Here is a 27,356-nt window from a genome sequence, read left to right on the forward strand (position 1 = left end):
TCAGTCAAACTGACGCGCGGAGCGCGCACGTCAACGAGAGGCGGGATTTATCGCACAAACCAATCATATCCAGTCCTGAGACGTTGCCTCCTCTCACGTGACTTTCCCCCATTCACTCTCAAGTACCCCCCACAAAACCCACCGAATTTCTAAAGCCTAAATTGTTTACTGACATTAAAAAGTAAATCAATATTCTGTTTTTATAACTCAACCCTTATGCACTAATATTTGTTATCACCCTTAAGCACTATGAATCTGAGATAGCTTTGCGTATTATTCTGCAGTGTTTTTCAAAGTTCTGTGCATTAATTAGGCAATGCCTTATAATCAGACACACTCAAGACATGTGACACTTTTTTTTCAAGGGCTGTAGGTGTGTGTGTGTGTGCATGCATATATATATATATATATATATATATATATATATACAGAAAATAAGTGGTTCTTTTAGATCTGTTCCTTTTGTGACAGTTCTACTGTTTGAATTTGTAATAAACATACACAACAACTTGTGGTGTGTAGATGTATTTCAATATATATATATATATATATATATATATATATATATATATATATATATATATATATATATATATTAAAAAAGATACAGATAAAATAATAAATAATTTATGAAAAAAAATTACAACAAAATAAACAGGCAATAGAAAACAGAATAAGCATGCATATAGGAAACAACTCAAGTATGCATTCCTCTCCAGCGATTTTCTCGAGCATCTGTTCCCCATTATGTCTTCATGTCGTTCCTGTGTGTAGGGCAGGCTAAAAACATCGTTCGACTGTTCACCTTATTATTCTGTCTTTGAGCCTGAGTTCCGTAACAATTAGCCTACACTCCAAATCTATCTCGGTTTCCTGCAGTGGCTCTTCCGTGTGCATTACCTTTCCTTCAATGTCTTTGGCTTATGATGACTGATGAGGTAAATTCAGCGTAGTGCTTGGGTCACTCACTATATCATGAATAATTCAAATAAAACAAAGGTGTTGTGTCACGTTGACACTGCCTGTCGTAACCATAGACTATATGTCTATGGTCGTAACTGTTTGTAACCCTTCCCATGACTATTAATATGAATATGGTGACGCGCACCCGTTTTATTGTACGTATTCATGAGATTGTGAACGAACGCTTACGTAATGGTTACGATGAGCCTCGTATCCGTGGAAACGAGCGCGCGATTTTTTTTTTCCTGAAGTTTAGAGGAGGAACCAACACTCTGTATCCTACCCTCGAAATCTTCACAAGGTAAGTCACACTGTTCTATTAATGAATTAATTATATTATATTGTGTACCTAAGGTTTGGAGTTTTTATTGCTTAGATTGGTATTGAATCGTAATGTTAGCTAACTCTTATGTCAGCAGAGGGCATGCTAACATGCAGACGATCCAGATGATTGTAATGATATGTAGGCTAATTGACGAATTTTAACTGCTTTAATTTTTACTGTCAACAAATACAACATTCAGTTTTAATCATGTATTTGTAAATGTTGAAATTAACATTAAAAAAGATTAATGATGTAGAAGTGCAGTTCATTCTTAATTCATATGTCATCTAATGCTAACTAATGATACTAGTCTTTTCTGCTCACCAAGACTGCATTTAATCAAAAATACAGTAAAAACAGTAATATTGTAAAATATTGATTCTATTGATTCTACAGTAAAATATAATTTATTCCTGTGATCAAAGCTGAATTTAGTGTCACATGATCCTTCAGAAATTCTAATATGCTCATTTAATGCTCAAGAAACATTTATGATTATCATCAATGTTCAAAACAGTTGTGCTGCTTTATAATTTTGTGGAAACAATTATTCCATTCAAACATTTGTGATAAGATTAAAAAAGAGAGAAATTAATACTTTTATTCATGAAGGATTCTTTAAAATCGATAAAAAAGTGACAGTCAATGCTAAATTAAGATATAACAAAAGATTTCTTTTTAGTAAATGCTTTTATAAACTTAATTTAATAAATGCAAATAAATGCTGTTCATTGAACTTTCTATTCATCAAAGAATCCTGAATAAAGTATCACTATTTCCACAAAAATGTTAAGAACCACAAGCGTTTTCAGCATTCATAATAATCAGAAATGTTACGTGAGCACCAAATCAGCATATTAGAATGATTTCTGAAGGATAATCTGATCTGATCAATTTAAAATAATATTTAAATCATTGATATACCTGTTTATCCCTTAATTGATCTACATTACAGAAGAACCTTCAATCAGGACTCAGGAGCTTATTAGTCGGAAGGTTGGAGATGTTTTTTGCACTTTTTTTCTCAACAGGAGCTGTAAGGAATAACAGTACAGCAGATAGTGAAATAGATTCTTGCAGCATCCGTTGATTTAATCTTGTTTAGACAGGACTGTAGTAGTATTGAGCGCACAGCCATTCGAATTTTGCCAAAACAAAGATCAAAACTAGAATGATATTCACTACTGTAGACATTCATATTACTTTTTCAGGCCTGCAAATCCTATTTTTATATCATTTTAATTCATTGACTGTTACTGTGAGGTCCCTGTTTTCTATATAAAGTCACCATACTGTCTGACTTATAAAAAGAGTTTATTTATTTTCAGTTATTATTAATGGTAGTTTTGCTTTTGTCAGAGTGGATAGGAAGGATTTGAAAATGATGTGGAAATTATATTTACATATAATTATATGCATACATATGTGAATATATATATATATTTATTTTTTGCTGAGAACAACCACCAAGACAAATGGAACTGAGGAATGTTTATTGATGTAATGTTCACCTGAAATGGTATTATTGCAAATAAGCTCTAGGTCAGCATTTCACATAGGCTTGTTCAAAGGCAATGATTGGTGTGTACACAAAAATGTAAGCAGAAATGATGTTACGAGGTGTTACGAGGAAATGAAAATACTGATCTATTACAAGCTGCACTCTTGCAGCTTCTTGTCAGCCTGTTTAAGGGAGACCCAGGTGTTCAGCATGGAAGCCCGAAGTCTGGCCCAGACCAAATGGTCATTTAGACCTAGGATCTGAGCTGCGAACTGAGCAGCAGCTTCAGGAGAAAGAACCGTGGAGCAGCCCAGACCTGAAAGAGTAAGAATAAGGGAATGTTTAGCATTGCATACAATACAGCTACTGTTAAAAAGTTTGGAGTAAGTAAGATTGTCTTTAAAAAAAGAGAAATTAATACTTTTATCTGGCAGTAAAGACATTTATAATGTAACAAAAAAAGTTTTATTTCAAATAAATTCTGGTTTCTTGAGCACCAAATCAGCATATTAGTATGATTTGAAGGATCATGTGACACCGATGACTGGAGTATTGAGGTTGAAAATTCAGCTTTGCCATCACAGGAATATATTACATTATAAAAAGACATTAAATTAGAAAACAATTTTAAATTATAAAGAATGTTTTAAAATATCACAATTTTTACTGTATTTTAATCAAATAAGAGCAACCTTGGTGAATACAAGAGACCAAAAAAAAAAAAAAAAAAAAAATGGTAGCATGTCTGTTGTAGTATCCACTTACTATTTACAAAACAGATAATCATATTATGGATAAAGTGACAAACAATAATTAATGACACATTTAAATCTGTACCGCTAGGCATGCGAAGAGATGACCAGATGTCCTGAGCCCCCCAGTCAGGGGTAATTGGGGGACAGTTAATAACCGGATATGCAGTGTTTCCTGACATCACGGGACCCAAGCCATTACTTCTGCCTGCCACGGCAACAAAGATGGTGGGAATTCCATCACCTGAGGAGAAAAACATTGATTAATTAAATCAGTTATTACATTATGCAATAAATTCATTATACTAAATTGTTCTGGATTAAAATATTGTGTTTTAAACATTAACCACTGTAAAAAAAAAAACTATGCATCATTTTCAGTTTACATTATTTTGGCAACGAAAAAAAGCAATGGGAAAAAAAGTCTGCAGAAAGGGCATGCTTGTTCTGTTCTTAATAGATCAAATGACAATGCTGTGTTCGGTCATACCCTCATATTCAGCTTTGATACGGAGTGTCTCATCAGGGCCTTTATGGGCAGAGGTGACTCTAAGGTGGCAGGGAATGCCATATGAACCACAAGCCTTACGAATCTTCTCACAGTGAGCGACATCTGAGGTAGAGCCCATCAGAACTACTACCCTTCCTCTCGCCTGTGACTCCAGGAGCAGCTAGGTGCACACACACAATCAGATTCCCATTAGTCACTAATGCCTCAGTTAGAATCTTCCAAAATAATATTACTGTGAATTTGGTGGGAAAAACACTCAAAAATACTCTAATCTATTAGAAATCCCATCCAAATTTTCATCTATGAAAAGATTAAACCAGAATAGGTGGTAAGGTTCAATCAGACTGGGAAAAAAAATCCTTAAGATGTTGTGAAAGACTTTTATTGGAGGAAGAGGAAAGGTGGGATCATTGGGTTCTTCAGAAGTAAAGAGGGATGATAGCCTGAAGTAGGGGAACTAAGTAAATATCCAAAGGTCAAAGAGCTCAATGTTAGAGTTGAGCTTCTTGATGTGGTTTATGATAAATTAAATTGACTGCAGTCAACTTTAACTGTTTAAAGTTGCTATGAAGCGGAAGTAGTTTCTCTGTATTGTGACGTATATCTGAGCGTAACAAATTATCGAAAAAGTAAAAGATTAGGGCGGGGACCTTGTTTTAAGCATCGGTTGTTGATTGGATTTTCAGATGTGAGCGTTGCACTTAAAAACGAACTAACTTAATGACTGGAGAAATCTAGTCACCAGAGAGAATTATGTATTTTTAACCCTAGATCCAGTTATAATTCGATTTAAAAATTACAAGGTCAACAAACATATCAAAAACAAACACTTGTAAATAATGGTACCTTGACTCGCTCTGCGACCCACTCAAAGTTCCTCTTCACCATCTGCATGGCCTCAGGAGTGACTTCTTTCAGATCACGGTAAACCTACACAGAGAACACGGTTTATCTGACAGTAATACTCGCACAGATCTTACCAATGGTTTGTTAATTTTCTCAGGAAATAACATGATCACAGCAGAAGGACAGTTGCTTAATTGGATTAATACTAAACTCCTAGTGGCTTCTAGTTTTACTCCAGTAAAGAAGTAGCATAAATTAATTTCATGCCTGAGATTTATAGTTTTTAAATGCATTATGATGCTTGGCTTTTTACCTGTTTGTCTTTCTGCTGGCTGCGATCCCCAGCTGGCCAGAGCCTCCATGAGTCGTTGTCAATCACATCAGCCAGTACAATCTCTTTAGTGGTCACATTTACACCGAATTCTATCTACAATGACAGATTATGGGCATTAAACCTCTACTGTAAATAGCAATTACCACAATAATACAAAAATAATTAGGAGTTAAGGCCTATTAACACCAAGGATAATACTATAAACGAATAACTATTTCAGCGTCCACACCAATATAGGATAATTTTCTGTTTATTATAAGCATGCACTGCAGTTATGATGTCTGCAACCTTAAAGGGATAGTTCAACCAAAAATTAAAATTATCCAAAGATTTACTCACCCTCAAGCCATCCTAGATGTATATGTCTATTTTCTTTCAGACAAACATTTAAAAATATCCTGGCTCTACCAAGTGAATGGGGGGTGTAATTTGAAGCCCCCCAAAAGTGCATCCATCCATCATAAATTTAATTCATATGGCTCCAAGGGGTTAATGAAGGCCTTCTGAAGCGAAGCGATTGGTTATTGTAAGAAAAATATCCATATTTAAAACTTTATAAATTAAAATAACTACCTTCCGCCAGTCAACCGTATGCATATTGCGCATGTCGACTTGCGCCAAATGAGTAACCCCTGACGCGATGTATGACGCAGGATGTAGGAGTAGCGTAAGCTTAGACGCCTCTTGCGGTTTAAATAAATAGGGCTATGCAACAAACTGAAGCTCTTCTTCTCTTATATCGAAATCCTCCAGCATTTCTCTTTAAAAAATCTTGTATTTTAGACTTCTAATTCGTGACCGGTGTTTTGTTTTGCTCTATCCTCTGAGCTTCCGAGTTCGTCATTGCATCATGTGTCAGGTCAGGGGTTATGCTTCTGCCACAAATCGATGTGTACGGCCATCTGCCGGAAGCTAGTTATTATACTTAATATAGTTTTAATATGGGTTTAAAACCCATCACTTTGCTTTAGAAGGCCTTTATTAACCCCCTGGAGCCGTATGGGTTATATTTATGATGGATGGATGCATTTTTTTGGGCTTCAAAACAGGCCCCTGTTCACTACCATTATAAAGCTTGGAGGAGCAAGGATATTTTTAAATATATCTCAGATTGAGTTTGTCTGACTGAAGATAGACATATACACCTGGAATGGCTTGAGGGTGAGTAAATCATAGGATAATTTACATTTTTGGGTGAACTATGACTCCAACAATATCGTTCTTCTGTGTCATTACAGTTGTAGTGTGGATTTCCTTATGCCAGGTTTCTTACTTTCATATCCACCAGCGTGCAGTCCTGTGTGGCCCAAGCCTTCTCCAGGACTTCAAAAATGGCCACCGTGCTTTTGCTCATGATGTCCACCTCACAGCGACCAATAGTCAGACCTGCCAGATCAAAACCAGCCGCCAACAGCTGCTCTTCTGACCACTGAGGGTCATTATTGGCGTCATCCTGAATGAAGAATAATGATGGAAAAACAGGTGATCAATAAGTGGGAAAATATGTGAAACTGCATGACATTACATTTAAATGTGATTGATAAAAAGCCTTTCAACTTTGTTAAACTTTATTTCTGAATAACAAAACCTCACCTTGAAGAACATTTCCATTTTTAGAGGAGTGAAGCGGTAGCCTTCTTTGACCCCAGGGTTGCGTTTGAGGAAGGAGCCTGTTGCTATCCGTCTGCAGACCCACTCAATGGGTATCATCTCGCATCTGGATGCCACAAACGCAGTCTCAGAATGCTGCCTGACAAATGCTGTCTTAAACCCTGAAAGAAAGTGGCAGATTCAAGATTCGATTCGATTTGATCTAGTACATTAACAGCAAACAGAGTGCAGTGATATACTAATACAGACTCTGCAGAGAAGAGGAATGACTGACTAAAGACACGTGTTTTTACACAGTGAAACTGGGACAGCAGTCTTAATAGCTTAAACAGAGCATGAATGTTGTAATACTAAATATAATTAAAGGAAGCATGGCTGTCACAAGGCAGTCATTTCCCCCACAGTAAAACCTTCATCAAGAGCTGCACATGGTATACACTAACTTTAATTCACTAAAATTGCTGAGGTTGTGGGAACTATTTTAAAAGTGAATGATCTCTAGACAACTTTGAATTTGGGGCTACCTCATGAATATCTTTAACTAGATTTATATATACTGCATGCAAATGAGGGTCTATACAACTTAATGAATATTGTTTGTGACAAATAAATTAACCATGTTGCCAAATTTTCTATAATTAGTTTTCATTTAATCAAATCAACAGAAAGGAAAACTCACCAGCATCCTGTAAAAGTTTGAACACACAGCTGGTGGTCTTGTTGGCAATGGCAGCTTTGCCCTCCATCTGATCCTTCCGAACCGCATTGCCCGCTGTGATCTGGTCTTTTGACTGGACCAGAACATGACCTGGCTCATCCACAAGCTCAAAGATCTGCTTGGTCTTACCCTCATTCAGTTTTTGACCTAGTTTCAGTTCTATATATAAAACCCAAGGCAACAATACACATTAATTGATGTCAATGTATGTGAATAAGACATAAATCAATTACTGTGGAAACAGACATATGGGTCTATGACATGATGTTCTTTTAAAAATAATGTTAATATTTGGAAAACATTTGTGTCATTTAAAAAAAACATATATATATATCAATGACAATACTGACATAAAGGAAGCCATTTTTGTCATGTGACAAGAAAACCTAAAACGGAGGACCTTATAGATACTTAGATATTACGTCCTAATTTTGTATGTCATATACAGTTGCAAGAAAAAGTATGTGAAACACTTGCAGAATCTGTGAAAATGTGAATAATTTTAACAAAATAAAGGAGATGATACAAAATGCATGTTATTTTTTATTTAGTACTGTCCTGAGTAAAGTATTTTACATAAAAGATGTTTACATATAATCCACAAGACAAAAAAAATAGATGAATTTATTCAAATAACCCCATTCATAAGTATGTGAACCCCTGATTCTTAATACTGTGTGTGGTTACCTGGATGATCTACGACTGTTTTTTATGTTTTGTGATGGTTGTTCATGAGTCTCTTGTTTGTTCTGATCAGTTAAACCGAGCTCTGTTCTTCAGAAAAATCCTCCAGGTCCTGCAGATTCATCAGTTTTCAAGCATTTTTGCATATTTGAACCCTTTCCAGCAGTGACTGAATGATTTTGAGATCTGTCTTTTCATAATGAGGACAACTGAGGAACTCAAACACAACTATTAAAAAAGGTTCAAACATTCACTGATGCTCCAGAAGGAAACACGATGCATTGAAAGTCGGGGGGTGAAAACTTTTGAAGACGATGTCCACATTTTTCTTATTTTGTTTAAATACACATTTTTTTTCATTTAGCACTGCCCTTTGGAAACAACAGAAGATACTTTCATGTTTCCCAGAAGACAAATTAAATGCAATTTACCTTGATCTTCAAATTCAAATGTTTTCACCCCCGTCTATTAATGCATCATGTTTCCTTCTGGAGTATCAGTGAATGTTTGAACCTTTTTTAATAGTTGTGTTTGAGTCCCTCAATTGTCCTCAGTGTGAAAAGACGGATCTCAACATCATTCAGTCACTGCTGGAAAGGGTTCAAATATGCAAAAGATGGTGGAAAACTGAAGAATCTACAGGACCTGGAGGATTTTTCTGAAGAACAGAGCTCAGTTTAACTGCTCAGGACAAACAAGGGACTCATGAACAACCATCACAAAACAAAAAAAGCAGTCGTAGATCATCAGGTAACCACACACAGTATTAAGAATCAGGGGTTCACATACTTATGAATGGGGTTATTTTAATAAATTCAGCTATTTTTTTGTCTTGTGGATTACATGTAAACATCTTTTATGTAAAATATCTTACTCAGGAGAGTACTAAATAAAAAATAACATGCATTTTGTATGATCTCACATATTTTATTAAAATTATTCACATTTTCACAGATTCTGCAAGTGGTTCACATACTTTTTTTCTTGCAACTGTATTTGACTTTTAATAATGATAAAAAACATGTTGTTTTGAGGTCAAATGGACTAACCTTAAGAAAACTTTTAATGACTAAAAAATCATATTTTATTTATTAAAAAAAGGGTTTATTTGGGTTTTTTGTAAGTAAAGTATTTCATTTCAATAATTGTTTCTTGATGGTTACAGTACTTGACATTTTACAGTCATTACATTATTTTTGTAGAAAATGTTTAAAAAAAGAATACAACACAAACAGCGATTTTAATAAGAACTTTAAACTAGAATTTAATTTAAAAGATTTCTATACAGACTTGTCATTGACCAATATTCTGCTTTATCTTGGCTGAAAATACTTATACTACCATATTTCCTCTAGTAGTGTTACTAATTCGGATTAATAACATATCAGAAAACAAAAGTCTATTGAGTAATGCCGTATGGGCGCATTTTTATTCACTGCGCAACTGCAACGGCGGTAAAAACATGGTGAACAGAGAGAGAAATAATCAAGCAGACGAATGAAACCAAACTTACCTGCTGTGTTCGACATTGTTATTGAGCGTCGTTTCTCCTGCAAAAATGATTAGAAACTTAATTTTTCTATGTCGCTGGGATTAAAGCGAACGTTTTAACATCTACCTGGACTTCAGAGGAAGGCAAATATAAAGTATGTCGAAGAGGAGTGAGACCTAACTCATTTATTTTCACGAGAGCAACGCGTTACGACACTCTGCCGATTCATAAAAACCAATCAGAGTAATGCCATCTTCACCACGTGGGCAAAATCTTAATCTGCATACTTTGAAAGACAAAAGACTTATCTATTGATATTGTTTAAAAGCAAATATTCGTCCTGATGCATCTTTGCAAACCACATTGAAGTTTGGACGCGTGACGCAAGATATTGAGCGTATTTGTCACAATTTTGGTCCGACTTTGGACATTTTATTGATTTGACAAAACTTGCTTTGCTTTGCAAAACTTTTTATTTTTCCATTTGCTCTAACTTGGGACTTCAAATCTGGTGTTTTGTTCATTTTAGCATTTGTGTTGCCAGATCCTCTGCGGCGGAACACGTGCTCCGCGAGACTCCAGCCAGCGTGGAAACACACGCTAACCATAACTAACTACAAACTCAGCCAGCTCTGTTCAGAGAGGAGGACATGGAGTTTGAGGAGTCGGGCATTGGAGAGGAATGCGGGGTGTTTGGCTGTGTGGCAGCGGGGGAATGGCCAACGCAACTGGAGGTCGCGCAGATTTTGACACTTGGACTTGTTGCTTTACAGCACAGGTAAGTGTCCTGCGGTTAATCAGCTGGTCCCTATTGATGTGACTTGGGTGTTTTATTGTGGGACTATTGAATAAAAAAAATTAAAGACCATTCCTGCTGGTCTCCCAACCTAGCAAAGCTGTTCTGTTGCATTTTAAAGGGGGTTAAGGTGGAAGACCATCTTAAACTAGCTAAGACTGATTTAAGATGTTAAGATATATATATATATATATATATATATATATATATATATATATATATATATATATATACCGCATATAGGATATACAGTAGTGCCTGTGGTTCTCAGGTTGAAAACACTGTATGAAAATTGAACCTTTTGTTTCACATATAATATACAAACTAATAATATTGTACTCTTTGTCATCAAGATGCATAATTGACCTAGGTGCAGCTTTTGCAATTGCCTGATCCTGTTTTTATACTGATATGTTTTATAAATGCAGATATAGCTCATAGTTCAAGAAACACGCATTCAACAACAATTTGCAATACCCTGCAGCTATGCAGTAGAATCGCAGATCAATAGACTTCTATTGTCCTGCATCTCACCGATTGTTCAGATGCGATTGCATTGGATGCCATTGAACACACAGAGGTTATCTCCATGATCGGAATGTATTGATCCTCCTCTTCTTTGCATTGGAAGTCTATATTCTCCGACCAGTCTGTGCTGCTTTCTCCATCATCAGTGCTCTGATGAAACTGTTTACAAAGCAAACGATCCCCTAAACACACATAAGAAATAGTTAACACTGTTACATGGGTCAAAGAACGTGTTTGTTCACTGACATTTTCTTAATATGCTACTTTTGTCAAAGAAACTAAGAAAACTACTGATGAATTTTATAATGAATACATTTCCAGTAATCAATATATTTTCATTTATTATACTATAATGACTCTTGGTGCCATCCTGATTCCCTTGTATAACCATTTTATTTTGATTTTCAAATGAGTTCAGGATTGTTTGCTTTGTCACTGTTATATTGTCTATAAATGAAATCACATTTTCATCTGCTATGAAATGCTTTCTATGTACAAATGCGTTCATGCTCCAATCTTGATTCTATTAGTCAAACTGAAGTCACAAGATTGACTCGCACCTAACTCTGCTCATTTCTCACAACTTTGAGAATGTCTATGTAATCAAGAGAATAATGAAAAACCTTCATCTGCAGCTTTCCTCTTTCTCCCTTTGGTAGCCGTCACATGCTCTCCTCTTGTGTATGATGTGTCGCTGCTGTCTACATTGCAAATATATGCACACATATTGAGAGAATGCTAATAAAAGTAACATTATGTTCACATAACTTTTGAATTAAATATTTTGAGTGGTATAATTCAGTGGTTCTCAACTGGTGAGCCATTACCAAAAAATGGCCTGTTCTGATTGGGTCACTAACAGCAAGGAAAGAACTTTGTGTAATTAGGATAGCAAAAAAAACTGAGGCTTATCTGTTACAGGGAGGCAAATGCTTCCCATTTGTTTTGTTGTTGACGCTGAAGGCTTTGTATTCGGTCAAACTGCGTCAAACACAAAGCCCTTGGTACAAATTCATCTGTCACTTGTAGAAAATGCAGAAGTGCCAAAAATTGACAGATTGCGTCATCCTCAAACATGCCCTCATTTTCAAAAACCATGAACAAAACTTTGCCAGGTAAAATAAAATATTACTCGGACTACATTAAATGTTGGGTCATGAAGGTTAATTGTGTTTGTGCAGTGAATTATGGTCTTAAAAATATAAAATATTTATTTTTATTTTATTTTGTTTAATTCCTTTAAATGATATACCAGTTTGGTCAAGCTTATGGTCGCCACATATCATCTAATGTCAAATTTGATGTAAAATCAGTTGAGAACCCCTGGTTTAATTCGTTTTAATACCTGGGATCCTTCTGTAATTATGACTGTCGTCGTAAATAGCAGCAGTGATGGAGTCAGATGAGAGATGCTGTTCATATTCTATCGGAGGGCTGCCAGTTGACCTTACTATTGTGGAATTCATTTCAGGTATCCCAAATTCAACATTTGCCACTTCCTCTGGTCTCGTTAAAAGGCCTTCGGTCTCAGTCTGGTTCTGAAAGACTCTTGCAGAAATGGTAGGAGATCTCAATGTGGCCTCATCAATGGGCGGCTGGTCAAATCTAACCGCAACAATGTCATTGTCCTCGTGTGGAAGTCCACCCATGGAGTGTTCCTCAAATGCTGGAGGAGTAAACATCCTAGAGTTCCTCAGTAAATGACTTGTGTCGGAAAATTCTGTGTAATTCAGTCGACTTCTAGGAGGCTTGGACAAAAGAGCATCCAGCTGTTCGTAAAACCTCATGACACGGCGTGGATCGCCGATATCGGCTTTTCCTCTCTGCAGAGAACGGTAGAGGTATTTCAGGTTTTTGTACTTAGTGCGACACTGTTTCCAGTCTCTTTCCACACCCTGCTGAAGAAGCCTGCGTGAAATCTGCACAAATATATCTTTGTTTCTGGTTGAACCCTGTAGCTGTCGCTGAATCCCTTCTTCGGCCCAGATTTGAAGCAGTGCGGCCACCTCTTCTTCACTCCAGTTTCTACCCGAATCGTGCACTGTGATTATGTTCATCTCATTTACTGCTGCTGCTGTTGTCGCTGAAAGAAATGAGAGGTTTTTGAAAAATTTAAGATGCTGAAACAACACTTAGCATTTCAGTTTTTGTCAGAACTCACCTGTCTCTCTTGCCATCAGTGGATGAGTGGCGGCATTCATTATTGTTTGCATCTCTGCCAGACTTTCATCTATAAAAGAAGTGCATAAAGATGGAAAAAGTCAACTTCCAGATGGAGAACCTGAACCATTAAGCACTATTTTGATGCAATTAATAATACAAATCGTACCATCATCAATCTTGATAACCTGTTCTTCTACAGGTTCACGCCTCATTGCCACCTGGTCCCTGTCTGGTATGTTCCTTGGTGACTCGTCCTCCTCAAATCTACCCTCAATGTTTTTGCCCTGCATTATAGCATCAAGCTCAGCAAAGAACCTTATTTGCCGGCCTTGACTCTTGCTGACTTTGTAGTCATATTTCATGTTCTTATATTTAGTGCGGCACTGTCTCCAGTCTCGCACCACACCGTGTTGGCACTCCAGCCGACGTGCCATCTCCTGAAATATGGCCTTGTTTCTGTGGGAGCGTTGGAGCTGCTTGTGAACTTCCTTGTCGGCCCAAACAGTAAGGAGAGCCCGAACCTCCTTGTCAGACCAGTGTCTACCTCCTTCCAGCCCTAGAAGTAAATTTGTTCTCACTTAACAGGTTTGGCAACAATAGGCAGAGGAATATTTAGTATAAACAATGGAGCTCAATGGAGCCACCAGGTGGGTTTTTAAAATGAAAGGATGAAAGGATTTACAGCAGTCATTCTCAAACTTTTTGCTTCCAAGGCCCCCCATTGTCCACAGCATTATTTGGCCCTATGACTTGTCCAGTTGTAACCATAATCCTTTATTGGATAAGGATTTTTAAAAATATATTTTTTAAATGTATAGCTAAAAATTCTCATTCATTATAAAAATAGAGTTTTTACTCATTTTATTCAATTTTAAGATTTTATTAAAGACTTTTCCATGTCCGTACTTTATGTATCCAGATTTCTTAAGACAGTGGGAACCTGGGTTCTTCAAAGAAGTTGTTGAGGGGATAGATTAAAATAAGTATATATTTATTTCATTTTTTGTTTGTTGCTTTATTTTAATGCTTAGTTTTTAAAGTCATTTTAAGTCATCTTGAGGCCCCCTTAGAATTTTAAATTAACCTTACAAGCTGCATATAAAAATAAACATAAATAAAAACGCAAATATCCAATTCTAACTCGAATGTTTCAGCCAAAAATATTGTAGTTTCAGGATTTTAGTTTTGTTGTTGCGTGAGAATTACCTTCCTGAAGACCTGCCAGTGAAGCAGGGTCCTCTCTTCTGGCAGCAGTCGGCTCTTCATCCGCCACGTAAGGCCTTTGGGTCTGCGGCCTGCTATCTGCAGAAGAGTGTTTGTAGACCGTCTGCGTAGGCCTCCAGTCTGGAAGAGCCATGCTCCTACTCTGGGCCTTGCATTCAAGCCAGTCTTTACACACCCCAAGCTCTCTTAGACGGCTTGAGATGGCCTCATACTTGGCCCTGCTCTCTTCCTCTTCCCAGGATTGTCTCTCCCTCCACACCGAAACCAGAGCTTTCACTTCCTCCCCTCTCCAGTGTCCAGCTGTGTCCCTCTGCCTCTTGTCCTCCCCAGCATGTCTTTGTTGGTCTGTTTCAGGCTCCATGTTTCTAAGCTTGCCTAGAAATGGCTTCTGTTTGTTCGCCTCTGCCTTTATCCTCTCTGCTCCCCCTCCCTGTTGACTTTAAGCTCAGTGTCCAAGGCAACCAGGCGACTGAGCCAGTTAGGAACGGCCACGTGACCGAGAACAGCCTCATGACTGGCTTAAGCTGTGTGTGGTGGGGGAGGGCCAGGGAGGAAATGTGAGAAGTGGCTTGGCGAATGAGCTGCACTTGCTGTGTCGATCTTCCTCAATAAGACGCGTGGAAAAGGCTCAAAGGCGTTTGGTTGCACATCTGCTTTAAATGTCTTTTGTGGTTATTCAGTCACATCTTTGGGATAAACTGTCTATGCTTTCCCCTCATGCTTTCAGTCTCTTTGTGTGTGTGTGTGTGTGTGTGTGTGTGTGTGTGTGTGTGTGTGTCTGTCTGTCTGTCTGTCTGTCTGTCTGTCTCTCTCTCTCTCTCTCTCTCTCTCTCTCTCTCTCTCTCTCTCTCTCTCTCTCTCTCTCTCTCTCTCTCTCTCTCTCTCTCTCTCTCTCTCTCTCTCTCTCTCTCTCTCTCTCTCTCTCATTCCCCCTCCCCCTCTTTCTCATTCACTGGCTAACTGTTTCACATAAACCAGTTTGATCTGCTTTAGTCACACTCTGTGCAGTCATTCAATCATAAAAACAGATTTGGCTTGATTTGATTTTGTTGGTGTAAAATATGGGGAGAAAGGGAAGAATGGGAGGGACACATTCTCTCTCTAGACTCTAGTCTTGCAAAGACATGTTTTCTGATAGTTCACTACATGCAATATCACTTCAACAAACACCATCGGTTTGTCACTATCTACACTTTTTATCAATGTACAGTTCCTTATTTAAAAATGTTTAGCACATAAATAACTAGTACTTTTAAAAATCTGTTTAAAATCATGCATACACATGAGATGAAGGCCAAAGTCATATCAGAAGCCAAATAAAAGTGTTTTTATTTCACATGGGGTGAGACTCCTCATGGAGGAGTCACATGTTGCTGCTCGTTTTATTTTGGTAATCCAATACTTTCATTCATTGATAAAATGAATCATGATTGTGAATAGGGCTGGGCGATATATCGCATGCGATTGTCACGCGCATTTCGTCAGTAAAGCCGGTTCCCTGATTACCGCTAAATCGCCATCACCTGTTTCGTCGCTTTACTGACGAAATGCGCGTAACAATCGCATGCGATATATCGCCCAGCCCTATGGGCTGCTCTTGTAATGTTATTGGTAACCGAAAATGTTTTCGTGATGCCTCTTCCACACCTCTAGGTGTCAGTATACACTACTGGTCAAAGGTTTGTGGTTGGTAAGATTTTATGAAAAAGCCGTCTGTGCTCAAAGTAAAACGGTAATATTGTTAGACTTTTAACTTTATTTTCTATTTTAATATATTTTAAAATGTGTTTTTTTTTTTTTTCCCGGTGATGTCCAGACCGAATTGTCAGCAGTCATTACTCCAGTCTTCAGTGTCGCATGCTACTTCAGAAATCATTCTAAAATGCTGATTTGGTGCTCAAGAAACATTATTAAACATGAGAAACATTAGAAGGAAACATTCTCATTATTATCAATGTTGAAATCAGTTGTGCTGCTTAATGTATTTGTGGAAACATTTCTCATTTTCACATTTTAGGATTCTTAAATGAATAGAAAGTTCAATAGAACAACATTTATTTTAAATACAAATCTTTTGTAACATTTATAAATGCCTTGTACTGTACATTTTGATCATTTTAATGTTTCCTTTCTGTGTAAGACAATTGATAAATCTGCATAATTTATTGTAGATTATTAATTTGAAAATAACTGAATATCCTTTGTTAAATAGGGGTCAGGAGAGTGCTGGAATTGTCACAAGTACTGGAACAAACCCACCAATATACACCACCCTGAAGGTAGTGTAAGAAAAACACAGCATTTTGATGTGTACAACATCTACTTCTCACTAAATCATGATTTGTTATTCCCCCATGGGCAAACTCATTTCAACATACAGCAGTGAATGCAAGATTAGACATGCCTGACATAACTGCTTCTCTCTCACACACAGGGCATGGGTTTAGTGAATACAGCTTTTAAACCAGAGGATTTGCTGAAACTGCGCAATGTTAACCTAGGCATCGGACACACGCGTTACTCCACCACTGGCATCTCGGAGCTGCAGAATTGCCAGCCTTTTGTGGTAGATACGCTGCATGGCAAGATTGCAGTGGCACACAATGGAGAACTGGTCAATGCCTCCGCACTGCGCAAGAAGGTGGGCTTTGATTCTTAAGCGGCAGTCACACTAGACTTTGAGCACGCAAAAATTCGAAGGACACTGCAATGTTCGTAATATGACGTCACAGCTTGTGCCGTCTTTTGTAAAAATATTATTCAACAATGTATTAAATCCAAAATGTAGAAATGTGGAATATACTCCACTTCACTGCAATCCTGCAGATTTAAAGATTGGATTATTTTAATTCAGCCTAAGAGGTCACACGTGACATATCAGGGTAGAGTTTATAAACTTGAACATTGGAAAGCAGAAAAATTTGCATGAGCTTGGGTTTCCTGCATTCACATGCATATGAATGGAATTCAATGAAACAAAAAGTGTAGCGTGTCCGTCCCTTTAGGGATACAATTTCAGGGGATGGGTGGGGTTATTTTTTTTTCTATTTGATATAAGGTGTTTGTGTGTTGTAGGTTATGCGCCATGGTGTTGGTCTCTCCACCAGCTCAGACAGTGAAATTATCACCCAGCTCCTTGCTTTGACTCCACCCATGGAGGAGCTTGACACTCCTGATTGGGTGGCTCGGTAAGTTATGCATGTCCATTCCCCATCACAGCAACATCTGATTGGATCAGTTCGTTAAACCCTGTCACTCTTACTGATTGCAAAATTCAGCCCACTTCTGTAGACTTTTTATGTATTTTTATGTGTTTGTTTGTTTTTTCTCAGTATAAAGAACCTGATGTCAGAGACGCCTACTTCATACTCCCTGCTAGTGATGTATAAAGATGTGATCTATGCTGTGAGAGACCCCTATGGAAACAGGCCTCTGTCTATTGGACGTCTAGTGCCCATCTCCAAACTGCACAGTTCAGGTGTGTGCAGATCAAAAGAGTTATTCAACAGTGAGGGAAAGAGTTTGAGGTGAAGACATCTTTGCATCTGCTCTTTTGGGTCGCTTATATTAGTGGTTCTCAAACTTTTTAGTGTGGAGTACCCCCTGAAGGGATTCCCATCCTTCTGCGTACCCCCTCTCTTCCACTTCGACTGGAAGAGAGGGGGTTTGACAGTCACACCTTTTCCATTAAGGGACAATATTTGCCCCCTAAATTTATTTTCCAGTGCATATTTTTACGTTTATGAATAACTTTATAAAATAATGGTTTAAATAAAAAATGTTTAATAGAGAAATATGCAATGATGGTAAAACGAATACTTTTAAATATTAAACTAAAACTGCCAGTAGGTGGCAGCAAGTCACTGTTTTTATGAGTGAGTCATCGAGTCATTCATTCAGTAACGAAGCAAGTGGCTGTGAATGAATCATTGAATCATTGACTCTCACGATTCGTTTAAAGCCGCATTCATGTGTTGTAGTTCTGCTCTGGTTTTCGTTAGAAATATTTTTTCGTTGCAAAATAGAGTAAATACTGACAGTACTGTGTTTAAAATGTACGTTTTGTTTTTTGACCTGTTGTATAATAATGCACGTTTGCAGTCATGTGCAATTTAGCGCGATTTAAGGCAACAGATTCTGCACGCAGTCTATCATATGCATGCTGCTTGTGTGGATGCAGTCATTTTAGGTAATTTGATTAAATGTAATGGATTTACGGCATTTTGCCAGTTGGAAATACATGCTCGGTTTTAATATTATTTTAAGGTATGGTATAGTTAAATTAACTACTCCGCATTTTGTTTGCGTACCCCCTTTTGTCACCTCACGTACCCCCAGGGATCTAGACACTAAACTAGAACAGTTAAAACATGCTACAAATGGTAATCTACTTATAAAGCCAACATATACACATTCAAACTGTAACAGATGCAAAGAGCTGATTATATATTGTCACAACTATCAGTATAGATTAAAATGATATTTTGGTGTGACTCACTGAGCTCTCATGAAAAATATTTCTTTCAAATTATCAGTTAGTATGCAAAATTTAATAGCTCAATTTTTTGATAACTCTATTTTAAGGTGACGTAGTTACACATTACTACATGTACTTACTATAGTAATAACAGTAAATTATGCATAATTACAAGTAACTAAACCTAACCCTAACCATAATTCTATAGTAAGTACATGTAGTTAATTAATATTACTCTGTACTTACTCATAAGTACCATTTAACTAATGGCACCTTAACCAATTTTTTTTTCTATGTGACTTTTGGTGGCCAATTATGACTTATTTATAACTTGACATGTCACTGGCTGCAGTTAAAGGCTTACGGGCTGCATGTGGCCTGCTAAACTCGTTTTTATTTTCTTTAGGTGCTGGAGAAGCAGACACAGAAGGCTGGGTGGTCTCATCTGAGTCCTGTAGCTTCCAGTCCATTGGAGCAAAGTATGTTCACATCATTCCAAAAGAAGCACTCCGTTTGATTTGATTTGGTGCAAATGAAATATGTGAAAGTGGGCTTTTCCAACTATTTTTGGCTTTTGATTATATATATATATTCTATACAGTTTCTTTTAAAGGAGTTTCCATCCTTAAGCACACATAGAAACTGCCTATTTTATCAGTTAGTTTGTTTATTGTGCATGTGTTTCCATTTTTCTGTTGTCAGGTATTATCGTGAAGTACAGCCTGGAGAGATTGTCCAAATCTCTAAAAATGGATTAAAGAGCCTGAGTGTTGTCCCACGACCAGAAGGAGACCCTCCTGCCTTCTGCATATTTGAGTATGTTTACTTTGCAAGGCCAGACTCCATATTTGAAGGCAAGTTCATAATGTTTTCAATTGTTTTTATGTTTTGAGTGATAGGAAGGATTGAGATAAAACAGTAATATGAACTGGTCAAAAGTTTGGGATCCTTAAGATTTTTTTTTCTTTTTGAAATAAGTTATTTTTATTTAGCAATGACAAATTAAAGGGCAAGTTAATTGATTTTCAACCAGCTTTGTAATTGTTACAATGTGGGTAGTATATGTAAATGAACAATGTTTAGTCTTTCTCCGTGTTATCTGTATTCAGATCTCCCGGTTTATTTGTCAGCTGAAGTCCACCATAAAATATTTTTGCTAAAACTACAGATCATACTTGCGGATTTTTGTATCACACAGTCAGATCGAGCACAGTGCATTATGGATAATGAAGTTTCCCTACCTTTTTGGCAAAAGGAATACTGAAGCCATATTTCTGTTTTCTCTGTAATCATGTAGCACCATTTTTTTTTTTTTATTCATTTTTTTCATATCTATATCTCCAGCAGTGAATTACCCCTTTAAATTGATCAAAAGTGAAAGACATTCTTTAGAATAACAGAAAATTATTTTAAATTGTAATATTTCACATTTAGAGTGTTATTGTTTTTGTTTTTATCAAATAAATGCAGCCTTGGTGAGCATAAGAGATTTATTTAAAAAAAAAAACATAAAAAAAAAAATCTTACCGACTCTAAACTTTTTAATGGTTGTGTGTGTGTGTGTGTGTGTGTGTGTGTATATATATATATATAAAATATAGTACTGTAGTACTCAGTGAAATAAGCACTTTTTTGGTGTAACAGGTCAGATGGTATATACAGTGAGGCAGCGCTGCGGACGGCAGTTAGCCATTGAGGCGCCCACTGATGCTGATGTAGTCAGCACTGTTCCAGAATCAGCCACACCTGCAGCATTAGGATACGCACAGCAAGTAAGTAATGAGGATTCTGTGCACATCTGTTTTAATGCTTTATTGATTCACACTGGGCCATTACAAAACTTTACATTCTGTCTCTCTATAAGTCTGGCCTTCCATATGTAGAGGTGCTGTGTAAAAACCGCTACGTAGGCAGAACGTTCATTCAACCAAACACTCGCCTGCGTCAACTTGGAGTGGCCAAGAAGTTTGGGGCATTGACTGACAACTTTGCTGGCAAACGAGTGGTGCTTATCGATGATTCCATTGTGAGGGGCAACACCATCTCTCCTATTATTAAACTGCTAAAGGAAGCAGGCGCAACAGAGGTAAAATGTTTTTGAATTATTAGGTTTTTTTGTTGTTGTTTTTTACTGACACGTCTTTGTTACGACATCTCACAGGTCCACATTCGCGTTGCATCACCTCCAATCCGGTTCCCATGCTACATGGGCATCAACATTCCTACCAAAGAGGAGCTAATTGCTAACAAACCAGAGTTTGAGGACATAGCCGGTTATATTGGTAAGTCAGGGTGTAGAGATTTACTTTATTTCTAAGGTTTTGTGTACACAAATTATGAAATCTGAAAAAAATATTGATAATTAAGTGATTTAATAGTTTTTTTTCCTCCCCCTTTCAACAGGTGCTACAAGTGTCCGTTATCTGTCAGTTGAGGGCCTGGTATCTGCTGTTCAAAGTGGGATAGAGTCACATGGGAAAGATGAGAAGATCAGCTCAAGTACTAAGACTACTAGACATGGTCACTGTACAGCCTGTCTCACAGGGAAATACCCTGTGGAGCTAGAGTGGTGAATTTCAGCTCTCCAAACTGTCTTCACATAATTCATTTTTGTATAGAAACATTTTTTGAAATCAGAATTACAACTGTAGTGCTGCCTTAACATTTATTGCCGATATAAATGTCATAAGGCCATACACTGTATTAGAACTAAAAACATTCCCTGCATTTATTTTCAATTTTCAAACATTCCTTTAAAATAACTTCTGGTGCTGTCAGACTTCAAACCACTAGTTTAATTAAGATTCTCATTTAGTAAAAAACACTACATTTTGTAAAAAAAAAAAAAAAAAAAAAAACTGAGACAAAATCCATTTCAATTACCATGTATGCTTATGAACTTTTTGTTCTGACTGTCAGTTTTGAATTAATGTGAGCTTTAGCAGTCCTGCGTCTTTGTTGGTCCTCAAGACACGCACAAAATGAAACTCTGTATGTGAAACGCACATTTGTTTATTAAAAAGTTTGTTTCAACATAACATTTGAATTATTTATAGACTAACATACCATTCATCAATGCACATGTAATTGGACAATATTATTTAAAAAAAAAATTGCTGGGTTCCATTAAAATTGTTAATATTAAAACACAAGGGTCTTTCAAAGTGATCGAAAGATATTTACAAAACAACAATATAAAAAACAGGGTTTACAAGTACATATATATACTTAAAACAAGAAAACAGGACTGAATTTCAAGCAGTGTGTCTATAATGTGACTTCATGCCATCCATTCTTCACTAGGGTAATTTGAAGTTGTTAATTCCACAAGGGAGAAATGCAGTATGTGGGATGCACACAGAAAGGCTCATCACTGCAGAAGACCATACTGCAGTCGCCTCCTAGAGAGACTGAAGAAAACATTCTTAATCACTGTTCAAGCCTAAATCTGATCTTTTTCTCAGAGAACAAAAGTCTGCATATTTCAGAAATAACTTGTTAGGACACAATTTATGGTTAACATATTGGTTATCAGCCAGAACTGAGATTCTTTTTGATCTATTTGATGTGTAATTGCTTATTGCCCCCTTTTTTTTACTGTAAAAGTAACAAACAACTCTAACACTGTTAGATGTAATTTAGATATAAAGTAATTTATCAAATCCCAAAATATGTTTTTCATATTGCACATTATAATGTTATATAGTGAATTTTGTTATATGAATGCCTAAATTCACTATATAGCATTTAAAATGAATACTTTTGGTTAAACTGAATAATGTAAATATTTTAATACCAGCCATTTATCAGTGATAAATATGATTCTAATATAGGTACATCCCTAGAAAAAGTGATTTATGGACTAATATATAAACTTCATATGAAAGCTGTAAGTAATTAATTGATAGTATTTCTTGGATGTGATTGTGCTGGAATTACCTCGGAGAGAGTAGGGTGGTACCCTGAATAAAAGGTCTCATGGGTGACACGGCTGCTAAAATGAAGTAAATGATGACTTGAGTAAACAATTTGGGATATCTATAAGCAAGATAAGGAGGCCATGATGATGCGGAGCAAGTAAATTAAGACATGAAAATATGGCTACAAACCATCCACTGGACAGACTTCGCTTGGGGCATCTCTCTGCAAAGGAAGTGGAAAAATCAATGTTTTACTGCATTAATAAATTATAAATATTTTCAGCAGCCATTACTCCAGTCTTCAGTGCCACATGATTTTCAGAAATCATTGTGAAATCATCAGAAATCATTTCATTAATCAAGATGTGGCAATCAGGAATCATTTATCATCACGGTTAATAATTTAATTTGTGGAAACCATAATAGACTACCATTCAAAAACAAAATATTAATGTTGTTATTGTTAACTACTGAAAATCCTTTTTTTTTTTAAATATAAAAATATATTAAACTTAATATATAATTATTAGGTAAATTAAATTTAGAAATGTTGCCTTTCCAACTAACTGAAACAAGTTAAAGAGAAAAAAAAAACCCTAAATGGACATGTCTAAAAAGACAAAAATATAAAAATAATAGTCACCAATAATGCTCTTACCCAGGACATAGCATGTGGGTTCATTTGCATGCTTAATTTAGCCTCCCTGATTCTTCTAAGGTTTCCAGTGCCTCTGAGGAACCGCGGACTGGGGCACTGCAGCAGGATGGCTCTATCCCAGGTGAGTTTATCTTCAGTAAGTTCTGACATGGCAGAGGTCACATATCTGCCCGTCAGCTGAAGATGTTTAAGAGGGGAACGACTCTCTCGGAAGCGTTTGAATCGGAGTGACTCTTCCACTTCGGGCTGACGCTGCCGTTTTTTGAGCTTGGCCCTCAGAGGTGTCAGAGCGAGAGCAGACATGCTGGAGGAGGAAAAGCTGGGGCTTCTGGACGTCTCCTTCATGTGTCTCTCGCAGAGGTGACAGTGAGAGGAAGGACATGGTGATGAAGTGCCACGACAGATGAAGTGGTGATACAACTTTCTGAACTCTGCATCAATCTGCGGTTCATTGAATGAGTATGTGGACTGGGGGCCAGAAAGAGAGCGCTGACGTTTGGATGGTGTAAAATGGGACGGTCTCTCTGCCTTGGATAAACTTTGGTCAGCACGGTCGTACACGGATCGTCGGGGTGATGACAACGGCACCTGTTTGGCACCATAAGGAGATCTGATGGCCTCAGAATGTGCTAGATGGTGGAGAGGAGACCTTCGCTTTGGACTTGCTGTTGAGTTTAATTGTATTTCCATGTTCAGCACACTGGGTCTGAAGCTACTTTTCCCACTAGGAGATAAAACACCAGTAAGACCACGCTGCGGGGAGGAGACAGGAGAGTGTAGGCGGTCTCTGAAGCAGTCTTTGTCCAATGAGGAGGGCCGGGAGATGATGGACATTCCTCTCTGGTCAATAATAGGCAGGCCTGTTCTGCTTTGTCGTGGAGAAGTAAAGACAGATGAGGCTGGAATAGCATGAGATTTTGGTCCAACATCATAGGTTTGGTCCAGATCTGGAGATTGGTCACTAATTGAGGGGGAACCAGAATATGGAGGTGTGGAGAAGTCAATCACACGAGCAGTATTTTGCTCTGGCTTCCTAGTTAAATGTAAATCAGTCCATGGAGACTCATCCGTCACACCGCTCACGTCCGCACAGTTCCTCCTGGGTGAGAAAAAACAGGCACTGGCCTCGTAGGATCCATTTTTGAGTGATGAAGACTTTGGTTTGTTCTTGAGCAAGTTTTGAAGTTTGTCGTTGCCCTTGAAACAGTTGCTAATGTTCCTTTGAACTGGACTTTGACTGGTAAATGAGATATCTGTTGTTTTGTTTAAAGTGCAGTTGTGTCGGTTCTTAAAGGATGTGTTGCGGTGCGCTGGGCCGGCTTGCCGCTGTTTGTGGCGGTACTTCTGCACCACAGCCCTCGCCGTATCAGTCACATGCTGTCGTCGATATGCTTCGCCGATCTGGTTGAGCATGCTGGGATAGACATCCAGGAGGGTACTGCCATGGCTGCTTAGTGTTTTCTCCAGTTCTTCATCCTCTTCCTTTGGCTGAGACAGCTCCCCCCACAGAGAACCATGAGTTGTGTTATTCAGACTCATAGAGAGCTGTAATGATTCACCTCCGTGCCCTAGAAGATAATCATTGAGACATGATATTTTATAGTACAGAAATACTAACTAAAATGTTTATTTTGCACTAAATTGCAGGGATAGGCTTATTTGTTTGTGTCTAAGTGTTATATACTCATTTCTTACACAGGTTCTTGCTGTTTTCCTTTTGACCAGAGCCATCAGAATCATCCTCAGTGAACCCTGACACATCCATCTGAAATAAAACACAATAGAGGTTAAAAAAAAAAAAAAAAAAAAAAAAAAAAACATTTTTTTAAATGTTATAGTACACCAGACTGCTGGTCTATATTCAGGTTGTACAAACTCCATAAAACGTAGGGGTGTAGTAATATATCAATATAGATTGATGTATTGATCAAATTATTAACAATATTATGTATCGATACACTTTTTGGCCTTTGGTCCTTATGGAAATACTAAATTTGCACATTTTAGAGCACCCAAGATTGAAAGACTTTCGTGTCTGTTGTCATTGTTTATCTCACTGCACAAGACTTGGGTAAAGTTGGTTTTATATTCGCACATTCGGACTTCTGATAAATTCAGGCTTTCCAATAAATGTGCAATAAATTAATGTTTGCAAATTTTAAGCAGCGACATGATATTGACAACCAACGATTGTCAACTTACAACATTTTTCACAGTCGATCAAAATAGGCAAGTATTGTTTTAATGGCATATTTACTTGTGAATGTCCACTGAATGTCCAATGTAGTGTGATTAACAAGGCTATTGAATACGGATGTCCGAATGTGCGAATATAAAACCAACTTTACCCAAGTCTGCACAAGCCAGTGATGAGTGGTCATCAGATGATTGATGAAGTCACATGCAACTAGATTTTTTCATTATTTATTTTTCTATATTTTATTAGAAAAGTGTATTTTTTGTGTAAAATAGGCACATAATACTGTAATATTGACCTCCAAAATCTATCCAATCAAATCAAAACCATATCGCAACATGTTTTGAGGTATTGGGAAATATAATATCGATGGAGGGAATCAATTGTGATGAAATGTCAGATTTACACCCTAAATAAAATGATACAACATTTGGCAATAAGAAGCCATTTTTGTGCTTTTATAGAATCTATAATTTTCTTATTACTACCTGATCATTGTCCTGGTCCTCAAACTCTACAAAATACAACATGAAAAAAAGATTAAACATGAAAATTGAGGATAAATGGCATTTACTCATTTATAATTGTTTGTTTGTTTCTTACCCCTCGTGGAATAGTCTGCTTTAACTCGAGTCTGATAAATAGAAAAGAAATGTTACGTTAGAAATGTTACATTATCCTAATGGACCCATGTTTCAAATTTAGAGAAAAATAAATAAATAATACTCCCATATTTTAGGTCAAAGCTTAAGTAAACTTGAGTACTGACCGTTCATACTATTATTATGTACTACTGAAGACCACCAATATTAGTTATGTCCGTGGTTATTAAATAAACAAACAATATAGATATATTTCAGGAAATATCATACATCTAGATACGTGTTGTTTTCTAGGTTATATTCACAATATCGACTCTTACTTTTAATGCTTCCAACTCACGTTCTCCCTCTGCACTGTCAATGGGCACAGGACCTGGAGATATATACATTTCACAAACTCAGAAGCAAATTTGAAAGCTTAGGTAAAAAGACAACAGCATTTGTGTTTATAACTAGTGAGGAGAACACATACACGTTTTTATTTTCGATATTTTAACGTAACTCACCTCTTTCAGTCCTGCAGGTCATTGTTTTCAGACAGACGTCTATTCCAGGATCACTTAAACTGGAATACTAGAAAGGACGTAACAAACATGTTCTTTTAAGGAAAACGCTGATTCATGAGTGTCGCTACAGACTTTACAGGAATAAAACATCTTATAAGACAAGACATACGCAAATACATGTAAGTTACTTTATCTTACACATATGTTTGCATTAACACTAAGTTAACGTTACCTACCTTCTGAAAAATAGCTTCCATCGTGTTTCTGAACTCATCGTCATTTCTCTTAAACTGATCTGCATAGGAAGGCTTTGCAGACATGTTGTATTAAGTAAATGTATTGCAAACAAAATTTATTTGACCAACATAAGCTGGGATTTTGCACTCAGCCTGCAGCTCGCCTGTACTTTCAAATTTCTCGCCGAGTAAAACATTCGAGCTGTGATTGGACGTTCATTCAATCAATACTTAAACGTCATTTTAAAGCGCGAGTTTGTCAAATGGGCTATCCGAGTCATCTCCACGAATCGGTTCTTTCGAACAGTTCAT

The 27,356-nt window shown here is 37.1% G+C and overlaps 3 protein-coding genes and 1 long non-coding RNA gene across 10 annotated transcripts; 2 read left to right on the forward strand and 2 right to left on the reverse strand.

The window, feature by feature from the left end:
• The first annotated feature begins 853 nt into the window (after nt 1–853).
• On the forward strand, nt 854–3,851 carry LOC125277868. Its single transcript, XR_007187008.1, has 4 exons — nt 854–1,264; nt 2,244–2,284; nt 2,960–3,113; nt 3,633–3,851. It is a non-coding gene; the product is annotated as an uncharacterized LOC125277868 (long non-coding RNA).
• On the reverse strand, nt 2,765–14,937 carry paics (phosphoribosylaminoimidazole carboxylase, phosphoribosylaminoimidazole succinocarboxamide synthetase). The gene is made up of 15 exons (XM_048206402.1): nt 14,431–14,937; nt 13,391–13,780; nt 13,223–13,291; nt 12,407–13,144; nt 11,685–11,762; nt 11,068–11,243; nt 9,759–9,795; nt 7,523–7,720; nt 6,826–7,004; nt 6,506–6,685; nt 5,212–5,325; nt 4,899–4,982; nt 4,032–4,212; nt 3,627–3,785; nt 2,765–3,105 (listed from the first exon to the last, which is right to left on the reverse strand). Exons 1-15 carry the CDS (start codon nt 14,807–14,809, stop codon nt 2,939–2,941), a joined length of 3,129 nt encoding a protein of 1,042 aa, XP_048062359.1. The 5' UTR covers nt 14,810–14,937; the 3' UTR covers nt 2,765–2,938.
• ppat (phosphoribosyl pyrophosphate amidotransferase) lies at nt 6,576–21,963 on the forward strand. Of its 6 annotated transcripts, none has more exons than XM_048206409.1 (12): nt 6,576–6,714; nt 10,282–10,515; nt 16,661–16,727; nt 16,883–17,089; nt 17,524–17,636; nt 17,781–17,926; nt 19,332–19,404; nt 19,628–19,779; nt 20,570–20,697; nt 20,790–21,011; nt 21,087–21,207; nt 21,329–21,963. In XM_048206409.1, the coding sequence occupies exons 2-12, from the start codon at nt 10,388–10,390 to the stop codon at nt 21,496–21,498; spliced, it is 1,527 nt and encodes a 508-aa protein (XP_048062366.1). In that variant the 5' UTR covers nt 6,576–6,714; nt 10,282–10,387; the 3' UTR covers nt 21,499–21,963. The 6 variants fall into 6 exon arrangements, with proteins under 6 accessions (XP_048062366.1, XP_048062364.1, XP_048062363.1 ...); XM_048206407.1 differs by lacking the exon at nt 6,576–6,714 and adding an exon at nt 9,731–10,134 and having other exon boundaries at nt 10,267–10,515; XM_048206406.1 differs by lacking the exon at nt 6,576–6,714 and adding an exon at nt 9,731–10,134.
• si:dkeyp-117h8.4 (uncharacterized protein LOC572032 homolog) lies at nt 21,918–27,264 on the reverse strand. Of its 2 annotated transcripts, none has more exons than XM_048206404.1 (10): nt 27,045–27,264; nt 26,809–26,875; nt 26,623–26,675; nt 26,304–26,334; nt 26,189–26,214; nt 25,199–25,268; nt 23,504–25,071; nt 23,035–23,068; nt 22,865–22,916; nt 21,918–22,335 (listed from the first exon to the last, which is right to left on the reverse strand). In XM_048206404.1, the coding sequence occupies exons 1-10, from the start codon at nt 27,126–27,128 to the stop codon at nt 22,296–22,298; spliced, it is 2,025 nt and encodes a 674-aa protein (XP_048062361.1). In that variant the 5' UTR covers nt 27,129–27,264; the 3' UTR covers nt 21,918–22,295. The 2 variants fall into 2 exon arrangements, with proteins under 2 accessions (XP_048062361.1, XP_048062360.1); XM_048206403.1 differs by having other exon boundaries at nt 22,865–22,919.
• Nucleotides 27,265–27,356: the final 92 nt, after the last annotated feature.

The sequence above is a fragment of the Megalobrama amblycephala genome, linkage group LG11, assembly GCF_018812025.1.
Source record: "Megalobrama amblycephala isolate DHTTF-2021 linkage group LG11, ASM1881202v1, whole genome shotgun sequence".
In the NCBI taxonomy this organism is placed as follows: domain Eukaryota; kingdom Metazoa; phylum Chordata; class Actinopteri; order Cypriniformes; family Xenocyprididae; genus Megalobrama; species Megalobrama amblycephala.